The 21,301-nt window shown below is 40.4% G+C and overlaps 1 protein-coding gene across 3 annotated transcripts in view; it reads right to left on the reverse strand.

The window, feature by feature from the left end:
• Positions 1-21,301, reverse strand: part of LOC149303652 (lysoplasmalogenase TMEM86A-like) — a 41,884-nt gene that overhangs the window by 20,184 nt on the left and 399 nt on the right. Inside the window, exons 2-4 of one of the 3 annotated variants that reach the window (XM_089479658.1) lie at positions 19,576-19,749; positions 19,228-19,365; positions 11,185-11,437 (exon numbers count right to left, since the gene is read on the reverse strand). In XM_089479658.1, coding sequence (XP_089335784.1) covers positions 11,185-11,437; positions 19,228-19,365; positions 19,576-19,584 — 400 coding nt within the window. In that variant the 5' untranslated portion in view covers positions 19,585-19,749. Of the gene's footprint in view, positions 1-11,184; positions 11,438-17,285; positions 17,477-19,227; positions 19,366-19,575; positions 20,022-21,301 lie in introns of those variants that run through there. The other 2 variants (XM_089479660.1, XM_089479659.1) reach the window with 2 other exon arrangements.

The raw sequence follows: 21,301 nt of genomic DNA on the forward strand, positions 1-21,301 counted from the left end.
TTGGTACCCATAGGCGGTCTTGGAACCAAACTCCAGTGGATACCAAAGGCCCACTGTACAAATCCCAGGATTCCATAGGATGGCAGTTAAAGTGGCATCAAGCTGTATTAATTTTGCCTTTGGCTGCATAGATTAATATTATATTACTATTATCTATGCTGTGGTTGAGAAGCATGGTTGAAAATCAGGACTGAAATTGTTTATAATAGTGGTGGTGGTAGTGACAATTGAAAAGAATCAATGAGAAGCACCCATAGGTATGATTATGCATCCATAATAACAAATATTTCTCTATCATTTTGATGGGTCCATCACCATCAGTAAAAAAACCTTGTAGCCATCTTAGAAATAATCATATCCAATACAGGTAAATAATAAGCACACTGCTCCCGCCAAACAAGGATTCTGTTCTTCCCCCCAATTAAATTCTTCTTTAGCCCCGCAATTTCTAGCATTGCAGCAACCTACTTCAGCTGAGTATTTGGAACTACAGTTTAGGCATCCAAAGACAAGGGTCATGCAAAGTGACCAAGGGGATGCAAACATCGCAAATGCAAGAGTTCTAAGTTAAACAATTTTCACTATCTCAGTTTCTGCAATGCTAGAAATCTGGGGAATGAAGCAAAGAATTTTTTGTAGAGGACATTGTTATTTGAAAGGGCAATGCTTTCATTCTCTCTTTCACAGAGCTACAACCCAATATACACAATACATGAGGTCTAAATGGAGCCAGACCTAAAGTTGTAGATCAGAACTGGCTTTGGTTTGGACAGTAGATGTAATGCAGTCCTTTGTTGTTGTACGCCTTCAAGTCATTTCCAATTTATGGAAACCCTACGGTGACCATATTACAGGGTTTTCCTGGCAAGTTTCTTCAGAGAGAGTTTGCCATTGCCATCCTCTGAGGGTGAAGGACGGTCACTTACACAAGATCACCCAATGGATTTACATGACTAAGCCGGGATTCAAACCCTGGTCGTCAGAGTCATAGTGCATTGCTCAAACCACTACACTGTGCTGGTTCCTGGGCAGTTTGTTAGCTCTATGTTTATACAGCTCCAGCCCTGTTTGAAGGGCTGTCCAGTCATCATCTGGTTTCAAAAAACTTCAGAAGTGAGAGAGGGAGGTGCTCTGAAATAGCCCATCAACATTTTGATCCTGAACTGCAGACTGAGCAGACATACAAGTTCCTTCCTGGCCACAAGTCTTCTCCATGATGGTGAGATGTATCCTTCCAGGACACTAATTCTTTCTAAATTTGTCTCAGAGCTTGAGAACAGTTGCCTTTTTGGATCACAGTTCCCAAACAGAATCTCTAAAGGAGCATGGCTAATGGGAGCTGTAGTCTAACAAAAAATGTTTCCAGCTGTGCTATACCTATAAACTAGCCTATGCCATGCAAACTTTATGCAAAGATGGGCCTCTTTTTTTCTTCTTTTCCAATGGTGCATTTCTTCCTTTTTGGGGTGATATCTGAGCAGTAGTGTCTAAGTATCTTTGCAGAGCACATATTTTGTGTTTGCAGTATGTCAGTGACGGGCCAAGCACAGGTCCCAGGGAGTTCCTCCCAACTTTTACAAAAATTGAAAAAAGATCGCTTGAGCCATCTAGCTGTGGGGAGCAATTTGTTGTTGCTGTTTTGCCTTCTTCCTCCAAACCAATAGACTTAGGACCTTTTTACACTCGATGTATCCCGTTCAGAAATGGTATTTAAAAATAGGGGAAACCCCCCCGCAAATGAGCAGGTCATTTTTCAAAACTGGAAGTGATTTCTGGTCCATTCCAATTTTGAAAAAAGTCTTCGTAGGCAGAAATAATAAATATCGAGGGGAGTGAAACCATTGTGACATACTTCCAACTGTCTTGATTTGCCAGGGACAAGTTCTGATGAATCCTCTGTTGTTCCACTTTTTCAGCTGCTTTTAAAATGTCTCAATTTCTCTTTCTTCCTCCCTTTGTCCTCAGCTTACTTCACTTGGTGCAAACTGAATTCAGAGTGCAAATGTACTTTGTGCTCATTTAACTCAGCAGAGGGGAGAGGTGGAAGCTTGTCTTTCCCAGTAGGTTCAGGTAAAAGCAAACTGCTGCAGCATCTCCTAGTTTGTCTGTTCTTCCTAATTAATCAGTCTTATTTTTTTTTTTATCTATATAATGGTGGGGGGCATGTAGTGAAATTGCCTCACAGCCCCTAGATGGCACAAAGGTCATTTTTTACGCATGCATTCCAAAATGGGCATGGGAGGTGGGCTCTATGCACCTTTAGATCTCAGAAAACTGCTTACCCTGGTATATTTTTGGATACTGGACAAGCGTTAACAAGATTCCTCCTACCTCTCAAATAATTAGATACTCAGTTTCTGTTGTTGTTGTTGTTGTTGTTGTTGTTGTGTGCCTTCAAGTCATTTCCGACCAGGGTAACCAAACATCCCCCTTTTCCAAGACATGTCCTACATTTCAGTCTTTTGTCCAGGAGGAATTCCCACAATGTCCTCTATTTTCAGCATGTCTAAGAAGCATGCATTTATATTTATACTGTATTAGTGATTTTAGCTTTTATTTTGTAATGCCTTACATTTTTCTTGAATGCCCTTCATTTTGTGGTACCTTCCCCTTCTTTTTGGTTGTGACATCTGATCATCGTGTTTCTGACTTATGGTGACCCTAACGTGAACCTATCGTGGAGTTTTCTTGGCAAGATTTGTTCAGGGGAAGTTTGCCATTGCCCTCCCCTGAGGCTGAGATAGTGTTCTATGCTGTTTATACCCATATCTAGAACTATGTATAGGAAAGATTAAAACCATGGTGAGACCCATGAAAATGCAGATATTATTTGTGCCAAATTAAGCGCATCATTGTTTAACCCATCAAAAAGAAGAGGCTGATGTCAGCTGAACCTGAATGCATCATCCGGCTGCTGGATGTAACACTGCTTAACAAACCTGTTTAGCTACTAGGCGCAGCAAATCCAGAAACTTGTGCCAGAAAAAGAAAAGCAAGCCTGAGATGATGAACCCACAGAATGGGTTCATTCCAGCCCCATCTTAAAAGACCAAACTATCATGGGGTTTTCTTGGGAAGTCTCTTCAGAGGAGGTTTGTCATTGCCTTCTCCTGAGACTGAGAGAGTGCACTTGCCCAAGATCACCCAGTGGGTTTCCATGGCTAATCTGGGATTCGAACCCTGGTCTCCAACAATAGTAATAATAGACATAACAGAAATAGCAGTTCTCATCTTAGGGATCTGGTCTAGTCAGTGTTATTTATATTTAAATGCCTACCACTGTTTTGACAGCTGCTTTTGCACTGCCTAGGGCCTTCTTAGCGCAACATGATAGTGATGCAAAAATGGGAACAAGAGTTATTATTAAGAATGTACATCAGATTTGGCTGAAATCCAAACAGAAGCGGATCCCTTATGACTGGTGAAGGAAAGTAGCTTCCTGCTGAAGTCCTCAAAACCGCACCTAGTAGTAGCCAAAACATCATAAGGGCATAGGTTTTTTTAAAAGTAGTTTCAAGCACATAAAAGAAAAAGCATCTTTTCAGTTTTATTCTTATGGAAAAAATGCCACAGGTGAATTAGAAGGGCAAGTTAGGACATGGGTTCAAATGACTGTCAAGTCCACATTCTAATTCTAGATCACACTTTAGAAGGGATTCTCTAACTGCTAGACTTCAGAGAGGTTATTTCATTTATAATTATTTACACATAAATAAATTATTATTTATTTATATTATTATTATTTGAATAAATTAATATAAATTTATTATTATTATTATTATTATTATTAAAATTTATCCAGTTCAGAACAGTTTGACCAAAGCAAGACATTATAGCAGGTAAACATATCTTCTCTCCTATTAGGCACTGATTCCATTTCCCCTTCCCTGGGAAGAAGAAAATTGTATTTATTTAAGAGCGTATGTGTTCTATTCAACAGAATCTTCATTCATCTTAACCAGCTAATCAAATCTTCTTGCCAGGAAGAATAATTATTAACAGGTTTTAATTCACTTATGGGAGGTGCATGTTGTGTGTTTTTGGTTCCATTAATGTCTTGCTTTGGTTTAGAAAAACTTAATACAAGGCAGACAGTTTATTTAATCCAGCAGCAGCAAGAAACAATATTTTTTGATAAATTGGGAAGGATTCCACAATCTATTTTCCTTCTTGAATTTATTACATGGTTATTTATTTCTCAGGTCTCCTCTCATCCTGTCCCTCCCTTCCTTCTGTTGGCTATGCATGGGAGGATGGTGCTTGAAAGAACTGTGAAAGCAAGGCCTAGAAAATAATCATCTTTTGTAGTGGTTTGATTGTTGGACTATGACTCTGGAGACCAGGGTTTGATTCCCTGTTTGGCCATGGAAACCCACTGGGTGACCTTGAGCAAGTCACATTCTCTCAGCCTCAGGGAAAGGCAATGGAAACCTCTGAACAAATCTTGCCAAGGAAACTCTATGATAGGTTTGCCTTAGGGTCTCCATAAGTCTGAAATGACTTGAAGGCACACAACAACAACAACAACAACAACATAAGAAGGCCATTCAAAACTAGCAAGAGAAAGCTGGGAAGCTACATTCCTGGGTAATAGAGAATATGGGATGGGAAAAGTAAAGTCACCCAGGATCCTAACATACAGTTGGCCTCCATATCCATGGATTCTTTATCCATGGATTAAAGTATCCATGGCTTGAAAATATTTTTAATAATTGCACAAAACAAACCTTCATTTTGCCATTTTATATAAGGGACACTATTTTACTGAGCCACTAGGTAATGGGACTTGAGCATCCATGGAGTTTGGTATCCACAGAGGGTCCTGAAATCAAACTGCAGTGGATACCAAGGGCCTAATGTATTGCACAATTATAGCACTATAATTCCACTTAAACTGTCATGATTCTGTCATATGGAATTCTTGGATTTGTGATTAAGAATTCTCAGCTCAAGAGAGTTACTGCCTCATCAAACTACAACCTTCAGGATTCCACAGGATGAGATCATGGTAGTTACAGTGGAATTATAGTGCTATAATTGTGTTGTAGGAAAGGGCCTCAGTATCAATCTCTGTAAAGAATAAACAGGAAACTGTTGGGACCAATATAAAGAAGGTACAATGGCAAAGCTCTTCTGAAGAAATGTTGCCAAGAAAACCCCATGATAGGTTTGTCTTGGAGTTACCATAAGTTGGAAATGACTAGAAGGCACACAACGACAACAACAACAACAAACTTTCTCCACTGTTCCTGTCCCCTCTAGCTTCCTTCAAATTCCATGTTAATCTTTCTAAAAGGCAAGCAAGCACATCCTGTAACACAAATATAACTCTACTGTATTTTCATCCTTTCGATTCTGAGCTTCAACCCATCTCAGTTTGGTCTGTCTTTTGTTAAGGTTGTATTATATTTCAATTTTATTCATTCAGGAATATGTTCCAATATTTTTTGTCTGTCTGTCTGTCTGATCTTTCTTTCTATCTAATCTTTCTGTCTGTCTAACCTTTCTGTCTATCTGATTAACTAACAGAGGTTTATGAACATATTAGGAAAATGTTTCGGCTTCTGACTTCTTCTGTTACCCAAAATAAAAGCCTTTCAACTTTTATTCTGAGCAACTGAAGAACGTAGCACTTGAAATATTTTCCTAACATATTTATAAAAGTTTTGTCTGTTAATAACTCCAGTAAATACATATTTTAATTGCATTCTTCTGGGATTCAGAACATGTGTGTGTGTGCGCGTGCACACGTGCGCAATTTGTTGCTTGACCTCAGGCTGCAAAGTATCTTGGACCAGCCATGAATACCTTTGTTTAATCCCTCATTCTGTCTCTCTCCTTTCATGTCACTTTCTTAGACTGGGAATCTGCTAATCAAGCTGCTGCCTTTCTTGATCTCCTGCATCGTCTATTTTGCACTCAAGCTTCCTGAACCCAGTGCCCTTGCTGCCCTTGTCAAGTGCTTTCCGACCCTCTACTTGGCTTTCCTTGTGGCCATACAATCCCACAGTGCCGGCACCTGGACACCATACTCCCGGAGGGTCTTCCAAGGCCTCCTGCTCTCAGCTGTGGGAGATGCCTGCCTGGTGTGGCCTCAGCTTTTTCTTCCAGGTAACCCCACCTGGAATACTGTGTCCAGTTCTGGGAACCACAGTTCAAAAATATGTTGAGAAGCTGTGTCCAGTTCTGGGAACCACGGTGTCCAGAGAATACTGTGTCCAGTTCTGGGAACCACGGTTCAAAAAGATGTTGAGAAGCTGGAGCGTGTCCAGAGGAGGGTGACCAAAATGGTGAAGGATCTGGAACCATGCCTTATGAGGAGAGACTTAGGTTTAGCCTGGAGAAGAGAAGGTTAAGAGGTGATATGATAGCCCTATATAAGTATTTGAATGGGTGTCATATTGAGGATGGAGCAAGCTTGTTTTCTGCAGCTCCAGAGAATAGGAGTCAGAACAATGGATGCAAGCTACAGAAAGAGAGATTCCACCTCAACATTAGGAATAACTTCTTGACAGTAAGAGCTGTTCGACAGTGGAACACACTCCCTCAGAGAGTGGTGGAGTCTCCTTCTTTGGAGGTCTTTAAACAGAGGCTGGATGACCATCTGTCAGGGATTCTTTCATTGTGAGTTCCTGCATAGCAGGGGGTTGGGCTGGATGACCCTTGCGGTCTCTTCCAACTCTATGATTCTAGGGGTATGAGGGACCCTGAAAGAGATGGAGAGGAGCCTGGGACTGGGTTGCATGGAACTGGATCTGTCTCTAAGCATTCTGGTGTTTGGTCATAATATTAAAATGGTGCCCACAAGTGGAGATTGTGATTTGCTAGTAATGCTCCAGAGTCTCCTCTCATTCTCCCACCCTATTCCCAGTTCCCCACCATGCTGTTTCACATTACTCAACAATCTAATTCTTTTCCATATGCATTTATTTATATCAGTGATACTTTTACAAAGGGTCATCAATCATTCAAGGGGTGTGGTCAGGAGCGGGGCTTAAGGGTCATCAATCATTTTTTGACAGGCGCTACCCCTATATACTACTCCTGGCTGCTCTTCTCTCCCCCAGAGGCTACAGGAGTGGCAAGTAGTATGGAGGAAAAGCCTTTCACCAGGTGTCACACACACTTCTAAAACAGCTTCATTGGGCCTTGAGGGAAGAATCACACCCCATGATGTGTTAGTTACATCGCTCCACCCTAAAAACAGGAATGACATGGATAAACTATGGCTGTATTTATTTCGTATAATTTTTGTTAACAGAAGCAGAATTTGAATGAACTTCCAAGGTAAATGACAGACAGTACAGGAACCCAGTGCTAAAGTACTCCTGAGAAGTGGCTAGCTAACTTCTGTTTAAAAACCTCCCTCCTTGTTGGATGGTTAGATGATGTACACTCTGAGCATCCACACTTCAGACTCATCTTTAGTCAGTTTATTCTAACAGACATTGTGTTGGGATGTAGCAGAGCAGTGGTTCTTAACACTTTGGGGGTCATGGACCCTTTTGAGAATTTGCAGAAAACTATAGCACCCCCCCCCCCCCGAAAATGGACTTTAGCATAATTTCCCAAGAATCAAGGGAAGTATTAAAGAAGGAGAGAAATCATTTTTATACCTGGTTTCTGGATTCTTTAAAGCCCATCTTCAGACCCCTAGAGTTTTATAAACCACAACTGGAAAAACCCAGTGTTAGAGATTTGGATAGGGACTTGAAATCCCTACTGAACCATGGCACTCAGTAGGGTAACTTTGGGCCAGGCCCTCTGCCTTAGCTTGGTCTACTTCACAGGGTTGTTATTAGGACAAAGTGGGAAGAATGGGAAGAGCCATGTACCTCTCTGCCCTTGAGCTCAGAGGAGAAAAAGGTGGGTTATAAATGTGACAGATAAATAAAAAGGATTTAACAAAGTACCTGTTTCATGTTTTTATTTGGCGGGTGATTTATACCATAATCCAGCAGCCTTAAGGGAATGTATATTGTCCATATCTATCTTTGTGGGTGTATGCCTTCAAGCTGCCTATTGGCTTATGGTGACCCCATGAATTTCATAAGATTTTCTTAGGGAAGGAATACTCCAGAGGTGATTTTGCCAGTTCCTTCTTTGGAAATATAGTCTACAGCACCTGGTATTTGTTGGCAGTCTCCTAGGTTCTAACCAGGCCTGCTTAGCTTCCAAGATCAGACAAGATCTGGTGCCTTTAGGGTATTTAGGCATCTCCTTTGAAAGGTATTACCTAACCCTGCAAATATTTCCATTTTATAGGGCACCAGTGATATACGTGTTATTGGCGCCCTCGTGTGGTAAGAAGTGATAATTTACTTGTAAGGACCAACTAAGGGCAGATCTATAGAGCTTGCATCTGTAAAAGTCCTCCCTTCTCCTCCTTCCTCCCCATTGCTGTGTCTGGCAGGGAGTTCCTTATTTTAAAAAATGGATGAGATCTCTCCCTTTCTTTGCTTAATTCCTCAGATGTGTGGCTGTTTCTGTACATGTTTTCAATTGCAGTAAAAAACAAACAAACCCAGAGCCATGCTAGACTGTTTCAGGATAAAAAGATACAAGGCAAACCTGTAGTCCCTGTGAGACTGACTAGAAAAAGAAATCTCTATCATGAAGAGGTCCAATAGAAATGACTCTTACAATTAATTGGGGTTTGGCATTTCCAGAAGAATTGCTGAGTAGAGGTAGCTCTCATGTTCACCCTTCCATGTGTTTGATAGCTTTAGGGGTGATTAAGATACTAGTTAAATAAGAGATAATGAATGTTAATGTAGCCTTCTGTAGTTGCAGTTTCTTTTAGCAGGTTGTGCATAATCGTCTTACACTAAAGGGATGGAATATTTTGATCTTAGAATAGCTGAGGTCCAAAACACACTGCAGAAATAATCCAGTTTGAGGCTGCTTTAACTGCCTTAGCTCAGTGCTAGGGAATCCTAGGAATTGTAGTTTATTGTGGCACCAGAGCTCTCTGACAGAGGAGGCTAATTGTCTCATAAAACTACAGTTCCCAGGATTCCTTAGCATGGAGTCTGGGCAGTTAAAGCGGTCTCAAACTGGATTATTTCTGCAGTGTGTTTTGGACCTGAGAAACTGTTCTTTCGTTAGTTAGGGTGGGGATGATTCTTCCTTCCATTTGCTTGGGAAAGTGTCAGCATCTTCTAGGGCAGTCGTCCCCAAACTGTGTTCTAAGAGATTTTGGACTTCAGCTCCCAGAAGCCTCAGCCATGTTGGTCAATACTCTGGGATTCTGGGAGCTGAAGTCCAAAATCTCATGAAGAGCACAGTTTGGGGACCACCGTTCTAGAGGGAGATGGGGTATTTAAGATCAGGAAAGATCACACAATTGGTATTTTCTTGGTCAGCACACTTGCCAGAATCCAACCCAAGAAACCAGTTACCAGGTAGTGTCTTTGCCTTTGGTTTTATTGTTATCAATAAACTATTGTTTTGGGGCACCTGTGATACAGTCCATTTTGGCAGATCCTCGAGCCAGAGTTGGCCTGCATCAGGGCCCTGGAACTGTTATGCCAAATGCACATTCCCCTCTACCCTATCCATTGGTCTACATGTCTGCCCACAAAGTGGACTGGAGTCTTGCAAAAGCATACGCAAGAAAAGTTCATTTTTCTCAGTTAGTCACAAAAGTGCAGGAAGATTCCTTTATATCTTTATATGTTTTTAACTTGTAGCTATTGCTTAAATGCGCACATGCACATGCAGACCACTCGACTTAAAGAAAGTTTTTTCAGGGTTTTAGGTGTGCCGTAAATGTATGCATTTTTTATGTGCAGATTTTCAGAATTTCCTAGGGTTATTTGCACTCTTCTATCATCCTGAGGATGTCAGGTTGCAAACTGTGTCTGTCGCAATGTCTGGGAAGTGTAGACCTAGACAAGTCCATCAAACCTCAGACTTGAAATCATATTCCCTTCACATCCCTAGAATAGACTGGACAGCCTATCTTTTCCAACATTTCCAGCAGTTGAATAGATTTTTGAACTCTGGATACTTTTGTTCGAATTTGGGCCCTGCTACCAGAGGCAATTTCAGTATTGGTTATTGTTTTATAATTCCTACCAGTTTCATCGCCCTGTGTTTAGTGCAGTATTTTGTGGCATTTAGCTGTTTTTTCACTCAGCAGTTATAACACTGTTTTTGTGTGAGTATTGTTAGCTGCTGTGAGTCAGACTTGATGACTATGGCAAGATGTACACATACGAGAAAAGAACAAACAGCTATAGCATAGGACAATTACATCCTCATATGCCATATGTTTACGCACCCCTGTGTTAACCAAAAACATCCTCTTATCTCAAAGTAGGTAAAAGCACACTGTCTCTAAAACAGGGATAAGAATCAAGTTGCTCTCTAGATACTGTTGGACTGCAACTCTCAGTAACACTTAGCCAGCAGAACCAATGAAACTACGGTTGCCAGAGTAAAAGCTGGACGCATCTCCTGTGCCTTTAATTGTACTGTAGAAGGGGAAATTTTAGTAGGTGTTACTTGTCATGTAACCAGCAACACCTGCTGAAATTTCCTCTCCTTCTTCAGTTTTCACTTGCAACCCTAAAAGTGACATAAGTGTGCATTAGTATCTTTTTTCATGCTTTAGACAGTTTAGCTACTATAGCTTTTTGAGAGACTGATAAACTTGTTAAAGCAAACCCAGCTATTATATACTTTTAATTAAAAACAAAATTATCCCCTTAGTCTGATTCTAAAGTTGTTTGGCCAGGTAACAGCAGTTGGACAAGTTAGCACAGGGATACTGCTTTTTCTCTCTTTCATATCACTACCATTCCAGTTTGATTCAATATATATATATATATATATATATATATATATATATATATATCTTAATCTGGTTACATCTACTGCCGGAAATTTCATATCACTGTAGGCCATAAGTAGGACCAGTGTGACCTTGAGATGATGTTGCAATGCAACTCCCAGCAGCTCTACTCAGCATAACCAGTAGTGAGAAATATGGTTCAACATCATTTCTAGAGGACCTAGAAAATGCCTAGAGATAACATATTTTGTCCAATGCATGTACATAAACCCATATTATATGAACCCATGTGATATGTGGGCCTATTATATTTTGCCAGACCAAAATCCATGCAACCCAGTCCTGGGCTCCTTCCCATCTCTTTCGGCATCTTTAAAGCCCCTTACCTGGAAGAAAAAGGTGAGGCCACACCAGGCAGGCATCTCCAACAGCTGAGAGCAGCAGGCCTTGGAAGAGCCTTCGGGAGTATGGGGTCCAGGCTCCGGTACTGTAGGACTGGCTGGCCACAAAGAACGCCAAGGAGAGAGTTGGGAGACATTTGACAATGGTGGCAAGGATGCTGGGTTCAGGGAGCCAGAGTGCAAAATAGATTATGCAGGAGATCAGGAAAGGCAGTAGTTTATATAGTAGACTTCGTGTCTAAGAAGGGAACATCAAAATTGAGAGAAAGTGTAAGAGCAATTAGAGTTTAATCACTGAATATCTATTTGCGATCGTTTTTATTTGTTTCTTTGCTTCTTTTTTGTGGTAGGATGTGATCAGAGCTTGGGAAAATACAGTAATTTGTTGGGCTACAACTCCCAGAGTCCCCTAGCCATGGCCTAGTTATAGTCCAAAAAGTGAATTTTCCGTTCTCTTAATGGAACACCAATTATTTTACATGAGGACATCAAAACAAACCAACAAGTAACTTGTCAAACAGTATTATTCAGAAATAGGGCTAAAAGAAATGAGAACTGTTCTGCTCAAGCTCTTATTAGGCTACAGTAACCTTCCCCAACTAGATATCCTTTAGAGGTGGTGAACCCCATTGTAGTGGCAGGTTTCTTGGGGGGGGGGGGCTTGCCATTGCCATCCTCTGAGGCTGAGAGAGTGTGACTTGTCAAAGGTCTCTTGCCAAAGGTAAATTATAGTGTTGAACTACAATTCCCATAACTGGGAATGATAGTCGTAGATCAACACATCTGGCTGATGCCAGGTTGCAGAGGTCTGCTTATATTAAGGAAGATGGAGAAAGGGGTAAAACTTCCTTCTAAATGAGTTACAAGGATATATTCCCAAAGGGGTGAGAATTAGAATTCCACAGAATGGTTTTGCAACAAGGCTGGCTTATTCTACAAAACTGTTTACACAGAAATAATTGTGTTCCCATCTGCCAGCATTCTAGCCAGTGACAAGAGGCTTGTAATTAGAAAAATTAAATTTACCATTTCTGTTGCATGAGTATCCAACACAGTACCATAACTTTAAACTTGTTTAGGCTATATCTGTATTCGGGTTTCGGTTGTTCTTCAATAATTCCCTGCCTTCCGTGCCGCACCTCTCATCATAACATTGCTGGACACAAGCCAGCTGCAATTGCTCTTTGGCCCTGGACTGACAGCTTGGGGAATCGTTTCCCCCATCAATGCTGCAAAAGATCCTGGGTCACGTGTTAGGGTCCTGACTCACCTTGGACAGAATGTAAGCCAGCTCAGTGTAGGCTTGGCAGTGCCATGCCAACCTATGTGAGATGAGAACATGAGTGCCCTAGATGGCAACGTGCCCTGTGTTTCCATGTGACTGGTGCTTGTAAGGAAAGATAAGCAGGGATGGGTTAAATTCCTTTCACAGAAACTTATCTCACCTTCCACTATTGATCTTCAGTTGGCCCTCTGTATCTATGGATTCTTTCTCTACAGATTCAGCTATCCATGCCTTTTAAAATATATAAATTCCAAAAAGCAAACCTTGATTTTGCCAATTTATATAGGGCACCATTTTACTATGCCATTGTATTTAATTAGATGTGAGCATCCATGGATTTTGGTATCTTGGAACCAAACCCCAGCAGGTAGCAAGGGCCCTTTGTATTTAAAAAGCACTACTCATAACACACTATATGACTCTGGACACCAGGGTTCGAATCCCAGCTGAGCCATGGAAATCCACTGGGTGACCTTGGGCAAGCCACAGTCTCTCAGCCTGAGGATGGCAATGCCAAACCCCCTGTGAAGAAACTTCCCAAGAAAACCCTGTGATAGGGTCAACATAAGTCAGGAATGACTTGAAGGTACACAACAAAGAACAAACTCATAACACATAAAACAAGCAACCAAACAGGACAACCCTTCTCAACATCCAAGGTAGGCCTGGCTGCCTGAGGAAAACAGCAAGATATTGATCATCATTGTAATGAAGATGACAACTACAAGAAAGATGGTGATCTTTATTTAGAGGACTGATGGGACTTTAAAACAGATTTCCAACAGAGCTAAAAGATCAAAGAGAAGAGATGTCAAACAGAGTTTGGGTACATGCTTGGGTTGAACAGACATTAACATTTGATTTTAAAGAAGTGAATGGATAATGCTTTGAAATGATAATTATTTCATGTTTTGTATTGTAATGTGTTTGTATTTGGCGTGGTTTGTCGTCATTGTATTCTTTTTTGTACTCTGCTTTGAGGTGTTTAGATATGGTGAGCAGTATGGAAATTGATTAAATAATAATGAAAGAGAGGGAAGGAGGAAGATTATTTCGATTCCTTGTCAACTATCCAAGACTTCTTCCATACAAAAACAGAATATGTACATGCTGGGGACAAAGTTCACCAGAGAATGCAAATTCTCCCTTGTTCTATTTATTATCTATTATCCATTATAGTGGCAAATGATGATTTACATTTACACCTTTCCTCTAATGTATTGAAGACAGCACACGCTCACTGTCTCCTCATCTTGTCCTTGCAACGATTCTGTGAGGTAGACCAGTTTGAGGGAGAGAAAATGATCCTGCAGTCAATTTCATGGTTCAGCTCAAGATCCTGCAATTTCATGGTTCAGTGGGGACCAAATCCTCAATGTATGAAGTGCAGCCCAGCACTCTAATCCTTGCACCACATATCTGTATTTAACAATGTAAGTCTAGATTCTCCACTTTCCAATTAATCATCCAGACACAATCCAGGTATTCTAGTTTCATTGAAAAGTTTATGCGGAAGGTCAGGATGGAAGACAGTATTCAAAATCTAAATTCTAATCCCAATGACTCATTCCTGGGAATAACATCCAGGAAGCAAGGCACTATTTGTAGGGTAGCCAGAGTGAAGACTGGAAATGGCTCCTGTGACTTTAATGCAGAGGTGGGCAATTATGGAAGGGTAGGGGGCCACATAAACCAGCACCACCTTGGAGACCTTGTGGGAGACAGATCTCCTCACTGCACCTGCTTCCTAAAAAAGCCCCACCAAATTATGTTTGCCCCCAAATGCCTTCCAGGGACGGGGTTTTCACACTGTTTTGAGGCCTTCTCGTGTCATTTTTGGCCCAGGAGAGAGCATTTTTAACAATAGAAAGTGAGCAGAAGTCACTTCCTGTTTCAAAAAAGGCCTCTCTTGGGCCGAAATTGGCCCTGGTGTGAGCAGCAAACGTGGTGGAAATGTACTCCTACATTCTCTGGAGGTCATTTTAGGAGCAAAAAGAAAAAAGAAAGAAAGAAATTCTGAACATTTTTGTCTGACCTGGGAGGGGTGCAAGGAGACCTCCAACATGGTCTCTGCACCCCTTTGAGGGCTTTCAGGGCATTTGTGAGCACACACCAAAACAAAGGGTTTGAAAAAATATTGACCATGGGGGGGGGGGGGGCACAAAAATGGTGCTAGAGGCCACATGCCACCTGCAAGATCCAGCATTGTGTAGTGGTTTGAGTGTTGGACTACAGCTCGAGACCAGGGTTTCAATTCTGGGTTGGCCATGTAAGCTCACTGGAAGATCATGGGCAAGTCACATTCTCTCTGCTTCAGAGGATGGTAATGGCAAACCTCTGAAGAATCTTGCCAAGTAAACCCCATCATAGGATCACCATAAATCAGAAATGGCTTTGAGGCACACAACAACAAACAACAACAGAAGAGGGAAATGCAGCAGGTGTTGCTTGTTACCAGCTTGCATGACCAGCAATATAAGCTGAAATTCCCTGTTTTACACAACCATTAAAGATACAGGTGCTGTCTCCAGTTTTCAATGCAATAGCACCAATATTCTTTGGTCTCTTAGAATGGAGCATTCCAATTGTGACTTTCTAGGAAAAATAGTTTGGCCAGCTATTATTACTACATGCTTTTAGTATAGCATAAATATATGCCAGCATAGTTACACTGGATCCCACATTTGTGCTGCCAAGTGCACAACACGGCTTTGACCTCACCTGTTGTGCAACAGTGAAATACCTCCTCACCCACCAAGTCAAAAGTGTGAGAGAGCATGAGCACATGCTTGTTCACAGCATTTGAGAAAGTACAAGAACTTGCACCATTATTTTTATGCTAACATAGTGGTCCCACAAGCTTCCAGCCACAGAATCTGAAATATTGCTTCATTGGTGATAACAATTGCCATCTTTGCTGTGAAGGCAGGCCTTAAGGACAGAAGTGGAAGTCTAAACTCACCAAGATGAGTAGTTAACTGGATTACTCCATTTTGAAGAAAGGTAAGCGTTACATATTATCATTATTACCATCATCATCATTATTCATTTCAAAGTTTAGCAGATGTTACTGGCTGGAGTTTGGAGCCATCAGTGATTTGGATTTTTTCCAAGAATCTAGATTTTCAAATTATGTGCCATGTTCACTGAAGTCATGACTTGCCAAACCTATCCCAAGATGAAATTATTTCATGTTCAGAACTTGACCAAAATCTCCTCTGTCTACATTTGTAGTCACTGTCTTTAGTCCAGGCCTTAGATAATTCTCATTCTCTCTCTCAATCTTCCTCCCTCCCTCCCTTCCTCATCTGTTCCTGCCCTTGAAAATACCCATATCATGACCTAGATAGAAACTCACATAATTGCTCAGATAATGATAACAAACCATGCTTAACATCCTTGAACGGATATTAAGCAACTATGTCTACAATGTAATACTGGAGGCTGAAGGAAGCAAACTGTCGAAGAAGAGAAAAATGCTTGAGTGAACACTTCAAAGAGAGCAAATAAAAATGTTGAAAGGTGTATATAGAGAGACTATATTAGACTCTGAGGATACAAAATATGTGTGTAGAATGAAAATAATATAAAAAATTACCTTGTAGCCTGGCAAAACAAACCACTATATGGTTGGTACATTTGAAGGAGGAACTGAGAATGAGACCAAATGGAAATAGTTACAGAAAAGGACACTGAATGATAGAAACTGAAAGACTTATAGTTATGGCTAAATAACAGGTGTTTCAAACAAATAGCATCAAGATAAATATTGATAGATAGATATTGACAGATAGTAAATGCTATTCATGTAAATAAAAAGACAAAACTGTTGAGCACTTTATCCGTTCAGGAAGAAAGAAATGCCTTGATAAAGCGGCTGTAAAGATACAATGGAATCTATGCCAAAAATTATGATTTACTATCCACAAGGAACTGGTGAGAATGTAAGCCTGAAAAGGTTGACAGAAATTGAGATGTAAAAATCTTATGGGGCATAAATACTCAAACTGACAAAACATAAAATGTAGACTAAACTTTGGATGAGAAAAAGAAAGCTTAGATTATAAATATGTCATGTCCTGGAGGACAGCAGAATCAAAAACAAAAAGAGGGAAGGATATGAATTATCAAGACCTATAAATTGAGATTTAATACCTCTGGGAAAATGAAACAACTGTGGCTCCCGTAGTGGTAGCTGCTCTGGGAACAATTGTAAATGGACTGACAAAAATCTGCATGAAATCACAACAGATGATTATGATGGTCAGAAAATCACAGAATTTTAGAATTGGAAGGGAGCACAAGGACCATTTAATTCAAACCTTTGCCATGCAGCAATACACAACTACAACACTCCTTTAGGGTGGTGGACTTTCCATCTATCTGCTGTTAAGACAGCAACTCCCAAGCAATGGTGAGGAGTGCTGGGAATGGTAGTTCAACAACCTTGGAGTTCCACAGTCACTGTGCCTGGTCTGTTTCTTTAGAAGGAATCTGGCATTATTTAATTTGGAAAAGGGTGGGCAGGAGACTCGTGCTGATTGTTCTTCTTAAAACTGAGGTAGCTAGCACTCCTAGGTTCCCCATGAAGGAGAACCAGGAAAAAATAATAATAAAGAGAATCAGGTATCTTACCTGAGGGAGAAAAAAGTTCCACAAATGGGTGGTAGGATCCTGGCTTCCTCAGGGAAATGAGTCTCTATAGCAGATTGACACAACTACCAAAGAATAATGTCTCTCCATCTTTTGGTTTACCACTCCCTCCACCTTGAGTTATATACCCACACAAAATGACTCTTACATTAGCTGCCACCTTCCTCCTATACTGGGCATCTATCTCCAGGATATCCATGGTTTCTTCTGATGCCAGTAGCACTGCCAAACTTTAAGTGGAAGAGGCCCATCATACTTGTGCCTTACACAAATGTGGACTTTCACCTTGTTGGCAGGGTACAAGGGGCCCTTTGATAAGAGGCCAATCAATACCCTGTCCCTGCTTGGTACCAGTTTGTCGAGACATATCTGTCTCTGACAGAGCACTGAAACAGCCTGTCATCTTGGCCATGTGGCTGTGCAATGGCAGTGCCCTGATCTACCACCCCTTACTTGTAAATGACACATGGATCGGGAAGAAGCAGCTGCACACAGTAGGTAGGGAAGGGCTCTCTATCTTGCACAAGACTTCCAGCCAGCTCTCAGGGCCTGGCTCTGAGACTCCACTTTCAGGCAGAAGATAAGGGTGCTGAGTCTCCAGTTTTCATGAGATCAACTCAGGCTAAGAGGAAAGGGTTGTCAGTAGGGAGATTATCACTTGGTTTATTAATTTGGTTTACCTCTTCCTGTTTAAATTTCAATTGAGGCTGCATCCTGATCTTATCAGGCTTTTGCCACCAAATTTGCCGCCCAGATACATCACAGGTGTGTGTGTGTGTATGCATATGCATGCACCTTCAAGTCACCTGTTGAACTATGGTGATCCTATTTATGTCATAAGTTTTTTTCAGGCAAGGAAAACTCAGGTGGTTTTCCCAGTTACTTCCTCTGAAATATAACTTACGTACTTGCTGTTCCTTGCTCCTGTCCAAGTATAATGGTTGTACATTGCAAATGTGGTAGTAGTATTAGTAACATGTTGTCTCAGATATATGGATGCTTAATAAGAATATTTATAAAGAATCATTCCGACTGTTAAAATATCCTTGTTGCACATGACATAATAGCATTTTGCATTTATTTTTTTCTTTTCCGTCTAGTGGAACATAGGTTGCCATACTGAATGAACTTGACGTAAGCTTTACCCCCAAAGGTGCTTTTGTTCAAGTTATGGCTATTTATGAATGATTCTAGTAGTGCTTTAGGAAAAATAACACAAATTAATTTAGGAAAATTTATCAAGAACTGACTGAAGATTAACTGAGAAATAAGCATTTGTGGACTTGAATCCACTTCATCACATGCAAACATCAATGACTGCAATCCACAGAACTTTATATTAGCAATGTATTTCCTCAGTCTCAAAGGTGCTACAGGTTTTCTTCATGCCTTTTTATGCTGTGACAGTAATGTTGCCAGGTGAGACAAGGGACAGGGCTCCTTTAACTAAGAAAAATTTGCCAGCCCAAATGCAGAAAGAAATGGACACAAACACCACATAGTCTTATTTTTCCTGTGCAGACTGTTGCTCTTCTTCTCTTGTTACGGAACAGAAAGATCCTTTAGGTCAACAAAATAGTGTCTCTTGCATGTACAGGTCGAGTCTCCCTGATCTGAAACGCTTGGGATCAGAAGCGATTTTGAATTATTTTTTTTAAAAATGTTATGAACATTTGCATATACATAACGAGATATCTTGGAAATGGGACCCAAGTCTAAACAGTAAGTTCATTTATATTTTGTATACACCTGATATAGCCTGAAGGTAATTTTGTACACAATATTTTTAACAGTTTTGTGCGTGAAACAATATTTGTGTACACTGAACCATCAGAAAGCAAAGGTGTCACTATCTCAGCTACGCATGTGGACAATTTTGGATTTTGGAGTATTCCAGATTCTGGGGTTCCGGATAAGGGAGACACAACCTCTAGTAAGAAAAAGATAGAAGAAACTCTGACTTTCTGTCTGTCTATGCCCTAGATTTTGTCATTCTGTAAAGTTTCCTTCTTCCCTCCTTGCTTGTCTCCCTCTCTAGAAAGAAACACAAAATGAAGGGGAAATATGGTGGTGCCATTGTTGCAACCCACCTTAAGACTGTGGCGTAGTCCACAAGGTGGAGATCCACATTGTACTGGATACTGTTCTCCAAGGAAAGAGGACCACACTGGATTAGACATCCGCAGTGCCATGCCTTGGATGAGCACAGTAGAGAGCACTGTAGAGAACTATTGAAATTGGACGTGGAAAATACACTGTGTCAGTCCTACATCTTCCTGCTTCCATCTCTCTGTGAAGCATCAATTAGTGATCAAAATGAGTCCCATTGCAAAGAAAAGGGGTGTTTTTTAAAAAAAAGTTATAATATATTTGAAGCAGTATACACAGGAGTTGGAAGTGAATCTTGCTCTACAGGATAAACAAGTCTTTGGACTTACCGTGATCATTCCTCCTCTTTGGATTCTGGAACACTCAGTTCTTCCCACAGGAATCTGAAGGCAAGATAAAACTTCAAAATTCAAGAGCAGTAAGATTGTCTGGTCTTCCAGTCTGGGAAAGTTTCCTGAGTTAGTTTGAGAGAAGATGCAGCAGGAACATCCATGCACACAATGCTACAAAATTTCAGAAGTTATTTCCTTATTTAGCAAGATTGCAAGGTTTTCTGTGTGCAATTTAGTTATTTTTTGACAGGTGGGTTACCAAAATGGTTTTTATTTTGCACAGAATGCAATGGGGCCCAAATAAGTCTTCACACAATAAAAATGTTTATTTCCTATTGTCACTGACCAAAAAAGGACTTTTTGTAGCAATTCAGGTATCAGAAATCTCAAGGCTGTTCTTTCCATGGGAAGCTTTGACTAGCTAAGGCACTCTTTCTCTTGAAGGATGGGAATATCTGGATATTCTTTAGCCTGAAGGTAAGAGTGCAGCCACTGTACTCCTACTCCAGTTCCACAAATACAAGCAAAATATCATTGATGGTATCAACAACAGCTGAGGAAGCAAGGAAAACACCCAGGCTTATACTCTCAGTCCTACATAAAGGCTACAGAGGGAGGAGCTGGGCAAGCCTGGATGGTGCCAGCCAATCACAGCTTTATTATTATTATTATTGTCATTATTATTAATTGTTACCCCCTCTTTCTCCCAATAATGGGACTCAAGGCAGCTAACAACATTGACAAACAATACAGCTTAAAAACACTACAAAAGTTAAGTGCACATATAAAATATACAATTAAACAAATCATATATTTAAACAATTAAAAATATTAAAATGCATTAAAAGTCTAAAACTTTGCCACTTATTCACGGAAAATTATTATTTGCCACTGGCAGTTGTGGCATCTATTTCAGTGGAGCACTGAATCCACTCCAAATCTACTTCCAGGCTTTAAAGAAGCTGCCCAAGGTGCTGGACTTTATCCCCCAAATAGGGGTAGTACATTGGATAGCTCCTTTAAAGTTTGGAGTAAAAGCTGGAGAGGATTCAACAGACCACTGACTTGGGAGTCATCAGCCGGCACATTTTCCATGTATAGTAGCAAAGGCTTTGAGTTTATAGAAGTTTAATTTCACCGCATTCTGTGTTAACTGTAGACAGGAATTGCTATTTAGGATGTAAATAGCTTAGTAAATAATTCAAAAGTGGTTTAAATTAAGGGAAAGGAAGGTTTTCTTTTAAAAGAAACAGTAGATTTAAAAGGTGAGAGCCAGTTTTACAAACGTGAAGCTGCGTAATTTTGCAAAGGCATCATTTATGGCAATCTGGGAAGTAACCATCCAAAGATTTTTGAGTGGGTGGGGGAATGAAGGAGGATGTTCTTTCAATGGGTAAAGATCTATTTTGTTTTTTTAAAAGTTGTTTCCATAGGGCAGCTGACAAAGGTTTGGTGTTTTTCAAGTCAGAAGCAGAAAAATGGTTTCAGAAAATGTTAACTGAATTTTGATTAAATAGGACTTAACAGTCTTCTGGTAGACCACAGACCTTAGAGAACGTCATTTCTACAAGTGTATGTTATCCTAGAGAAAAATAGTCCAAATAGTTCTTAAATGCATAGGGTTTGCAGATGGGAAATCTGAGTCAAAGAAACTGAGATATGTTACATTCCAATCTAATGCAATATAATCCACCGTCTATTTTATAGTTACAGAAGTATTTTC

Source organism: Sceloporus occidentalis, unplaced genomic scaffold (assembly GCF_023333645.1).
Source record: "Sceloporus occidentalis isolate IW3139 unplaced genomic scaffold, rSceOcc1.0.p SCAF_14, whole genome shotgun sequence".
Taxonomy (NCBI): Eukaryota; Metazoa; Chordata; class Lepidosauria; order Squamata; family Phrynosomatidae; genus Sceloporus; species Sceloporus occidentalis.